The following is a 4,401-nucleotide window of genomic DNA, read 5'->3' as shown; positions in this document are numbered from 1 at the left end:
CATAGAAAATAGAATAAAACAATTTGTGATATATAATTTAAGATTATATTGGATTAAAAGTCTAATTAAGAGCTTTAAACAAATTTGTGTTGTATTATAAATTAAAAGAATTATAAAATGAATAATAGATAAATGAAAGAATGATTCAACTCTCACTTAAATGTTAAAAAATTTTACAAATATTTTATTTATAGAGATTCTATTGCCATAAATTACAACAATATAGTAAAGATAATTAAGACACCTTATAATTTTTTAAATGTTACAATAATTATAAAAAAATAAATTTTTGAGAATTATAAGAATTACATAAACATCCATTTATTAATAAATTTACACCTTCTTATAGCGTAGACGAAGAGTCCGCCACTAACGAGACTCTTGCCAGTGATCGGCGAAAAAGTTGTAAGGTTAAAAAATGGGGAGGTTTACCCTTCAGACTGAACTGACCTGGTTTATTTCCTACTATTTGGTTAAATGATTCATAAATTTACCATTTATCTAAAAGCCCTCCATTATTATTTTTCTTTTCGCCTCTCCCCTAATTCCTTTTCCAAGTGATTTTTGTGTCACCAAATCTCTTCAAAATTTCGGAAGAGAAATTTCAGTTTCCCGCCAAACGACTACGCAAAACCTTGTCAAGTATAAATTAATTTCTGAGTCATAGCGGCGTGCGTCATTTAGCTGCGAAAGTGTTTTTAGAAGAAAGAATTGATATGGAGAAAGGGTTAATCTCGGTAGATCGATGGGCAGAGGGCAGTCAAGCTTACTTCTTAACAAACCTGCACACCGATCACACTCAAGGTCTATCTTCCACCTGGGCTATGGCTCCCATCTTCTGCTCCCGCGTCACCGCCAAGCTCTTCCCTTTCAAATTCCCTAATTTCAATCTCACTCTACTTCGCGTCCTTGATCTTGGATCCTGGCACTCTCTCTCCCTCATTTCGCCTTCCACTGGTTCAAAAGTTACAGTCCAAGTCATGGCCATTGACGCTTACCATTGCCCCGGTTCGCAAAGGGTTTAGCATTTCACAAAAAAAAAATCAATTTCCAATCTTTTCTTTTTTCTAATTGTTTAATTATGTGGTGGTAGGTGCGGTTATGTTCTTGTTTCGTGGAGAGTTTGGATGCATGCTCAACACTGGGGATTTCCGATGGGAGAAAAACTGTGAGAGAGCGAAGTTAGCAAAGGAAATGCTGCTGAATGCTCTTAAGGACGATGCGGTTGATGTTCTTTACTTGGACAACACGTATTGTAATCCTACTTTTCAATTTCCTCCCAGGGAAGTTGCTGTCAAGCAGGTGCTTTTCAAAATTCCCAATCGGGATTTTTCGTTTAATATACAGTTTCTCAGTGAAATGCTCTGGCAATTGTTAGATTGCGCTTACACTTTTGGTTTTTGGACGATTATTAATTTATTATATAGGAGAGAAATTATTTTCAAAGTTTACTCGTAAAAAGTTGGGATTTAATCCTGATGATTCTTACTTGAGATCAAGTTTGGGTTTGAAAATGAATGTTTAATCAAGCTCCACTATGTAGAATCTCGGCAAACAAGCTCAACCAGGGGTTGCGTTTGGTTTATCAACTTGGCTTGTTTGTAATCTTGTAACGGAGATCAATTGTATATTAATAATTGATTGTTAGTCTCTATTTTGAGTTATGTGAAAACTTAATTTCAGACATTAAGATGCTATTGCTTTTTCGTGCTAGGAAATTTATCATCATTAAGCATACATAAAGCATTTATGTGGATGACAAGGAGGGAAAATTAAACTACAATTACCAACAGTAGTCTGAAATATTGCTTAATTGTTTCTTCTTAGTGCACAACACTGGTTACAATGTCTTCTTCAATATTTGCAGAAAAAAGTCAATTTTGAGTCTTCCTGTTGAAGACAATCGAAGTATGGGTTTGTATAGATGGGTTATTTATTTATAGGAGTAACTTCGGAGCTGAAGATCAGATTTGATTTTCTTACTGCTTTAGTTTTGCTGATAGCAGTTTGCTGACATCATTTCTTCCCATCCAGACCATGACATTGTCATTGGGATTGACACCTTGGGCAAGGAAGATCTTTTGCTTCACATCTCAAATGCACTTAATGTAAAGGTAAAAGGTTTCGCCTTTCTACTTGTGGGCGTTGATTTTATAATTGGTTTCTCTTCATAGTATAACCTACTCCAGTAAATGAGCAAAAAAAACATAACCTACTCCAGAAGTTGGAAGTGTTAGGTTGAATGAGATTTATTCTGTCTTGAGAAATCACTGGGTCAGGTACTTGAGAGGTTATTCTTTTTTTAATTTATTTTCTTTGATCCGTAACATATCAGTTTTACACTTTACGACAGGGGAAGTATCTTAATTAACTGCTTCAAATCTACAAGTATTTTTGCAATGCTTTATGACAAATCAGTCTCACTATTTGACCTCATGTATTAAGTGTGTTTGCATTGGCTTTTCTCTCAAATGTATCACTGTTTGATGAAAAGATCTTACTAGCAAGAGATGATTGGTTAAAGTACTTTTTCAGGTTTTCTTCATTGTCACTTTATAGAGTGTTATATTTGAAGATTAATGATGATTTATTTGTAACATTTTAGCATTTCCTATCAGCTATTCATTTCTTGTTTGCAATCCTGTAGATTTGGGTCTGGCCTGAGCGCCTCCAAACCATGCATCTCCTTGGGTTCCATGACATTTTCACAACCGACACATCTCTTACAAGGGTGCGAGCTATCCCTCGTTACAGTTTTAGCATCAACACTTTAGAAGGATTAAATAGGATGCACCCAACTATAGGAATCATACCATCTGGTCTTCCGTGGGTGGTTAAGCCCTTTGAAGGAAATGGCAAGCTTTTTGATTCTCTTTTAACTTCTGGTTACAACAGAAGCAAAGTGAGTTCAAAAGGTGGGAAGCAGAATGATAAACGCAATGGTAATTTAGAATCTGTAAAAAGATTTCACAAGTACGTATATTCAGTCCAATATTCTGATCACTCAAGCTATCTGGAGATAGAAGAGTTTATAAAACATGTGCAGCCAACTAGCATGAAAGGCATCGTATCTTCATCATCTTGTAATGTTGATCCTTTTTATTACTTTGGTCGCATTTGTGGAATAAACCAACCTTCCCAAAAGTTGGACAATGAACATCAAACGTTTGGAAGAGGTGGTTATACTGGGATAGAAAAGAAAAGAAAAAGGGTTGGTCGTTTAGGATTTTATTTGAGTAGGGTGACTGTGATGAGACGAGGTCGGAAAGGTATAAAGCTTGATGAAAATTAGTGTTTTGATTGACTAAAGGCGAGAGTTGACTTCGGCATCTACTAAGTTGGCAATGTTGTAAATGATGTGGGACTTGTTACTACTAACTGAGAAATGTAATTCTAGATAAGAATTAGTTGATTTGAGATTCTATATTGTAAGCCTGGTTATTCTCTTTATTGGCTGTCTAAATTTGTGGGTTTTGTTAAATAGAACTCTAGACACGTGGCTGCATGTGGATTGAAAACTATAGTTGGTACTTTAGATACATTATGAAATATCTAATGGATTAGTCATCCTGGTGTTTATACGTAATATAGAAACCATATACTGACTGAATCAATGAATACCTTCTTAGGTGTTAAATGTCTTTGACTTTCTTGGTTTTTCAGGTGATGGTCTAGTGGAGATGCCTTCAGCCACGTACATAAACATTGCTGTGCTGCTCAAAATAGGTAAAAGTATATAGAATAAGCCTTAACTGTTGAACATTTATGTTTCCCCTTGGCCATATTGGTTAGTGGTAGATGTTAAATATTAAATGTTTCCATCTAGGGCCTGAAGGAGATAGAAATGTTTATAGTAGAGAAAATGCTAGAGTGTTGGATTGAATTGAATGAAAAATTGAGTGTCGAGTATTTTCTGTGTCCATTTAGACGGGAGTGGGTTTGTAATACCACACGCTCAACCCGATCGTCAGATCCGTGTATGGAGCGTCACGGGTCAAAACTGTTAAAAGCACTAAACTTTTTTTAAAACTCAACTTTTTGATTTGACGGGTACCCACTTACTAGAGTGTTGTTTTGTTAATTTGAAAATATGCATATAATTGAAAGCGAAATTAAAATGGTACTTTAAAAGATTAAATTACAAGTAAATAGCCTTTGACGGAAGCTTAGAAAATATCCAAAAGTTCGAATGAAATTTTCCTTTCGAGTTACTACTCGAGCTATAATTTAAAACTCAACTCAATTTAATCTAATAACACCATAAACCATGTTTAATAATAAGCCAACAAGGCTAACAATAAACATTCAAAAGTATAAAATATTGTTTTTAAAATATAGTTTGATGATTTTTAAATGACAGCATCTAACAATCATTTTAATACCCTTAACAAATATATGCCA

At 34.7% G+C, this 4,401-nt stretch overlaps 1 protein-coding gene across 1 annotated transcript; it reads left to right on the top strand.

Moving 5' to 3' along the window:
- The first annotated feature begins 355 nt into the window (after nucleotides 1-355).
- On the top strand, nucleotides 356-3,419 carry LOC107913587 (5' exonuclease Apollo). Its single transcript, XM_016842221.2, has 4 exons — nucleotides 356-1,008; nucleotides 1,094-1,302; nucleotides 2,007-2,114; nucleotides 2,648-3,419. The coding sequence occupies exons 1-4, from the start codon at nucleotides 717-719 to the stop codon at nucleotides 3,290-3,292; spliced, it is 1,254 nt and encodes a 417-aa protein (XP_016697710.2). The 5' UTR covers nucleotides 356-716; the 3' UTR covers nucleotides 3,293-3,419.
- The last annotated feature ends 982 nt before the right edge of the window (nucleotides 3,420-4,401 follow it).

This window comes from Gossypium hirsutum, chromosome D11, assembly GCF_007990345.1.
Source record: "Gossypium hirsutum isolate 1008001.06 chromosome D11, Gossypium_hirsutum_v2.1, whole genome shotgun sequence".
Classification (NCBI taxonomy): Eukaryota; Viridiplantae; Streptophyta; class Magnoliopsida; order Malvales; family Malvaceae; genus Gossypium; species Gossypium hirsutum.
The sequence above is the reverse complement of the archived record's forward strand: the minus strand, read 5'-3'. Positions and strand labels throughout refer to the sequence as shown.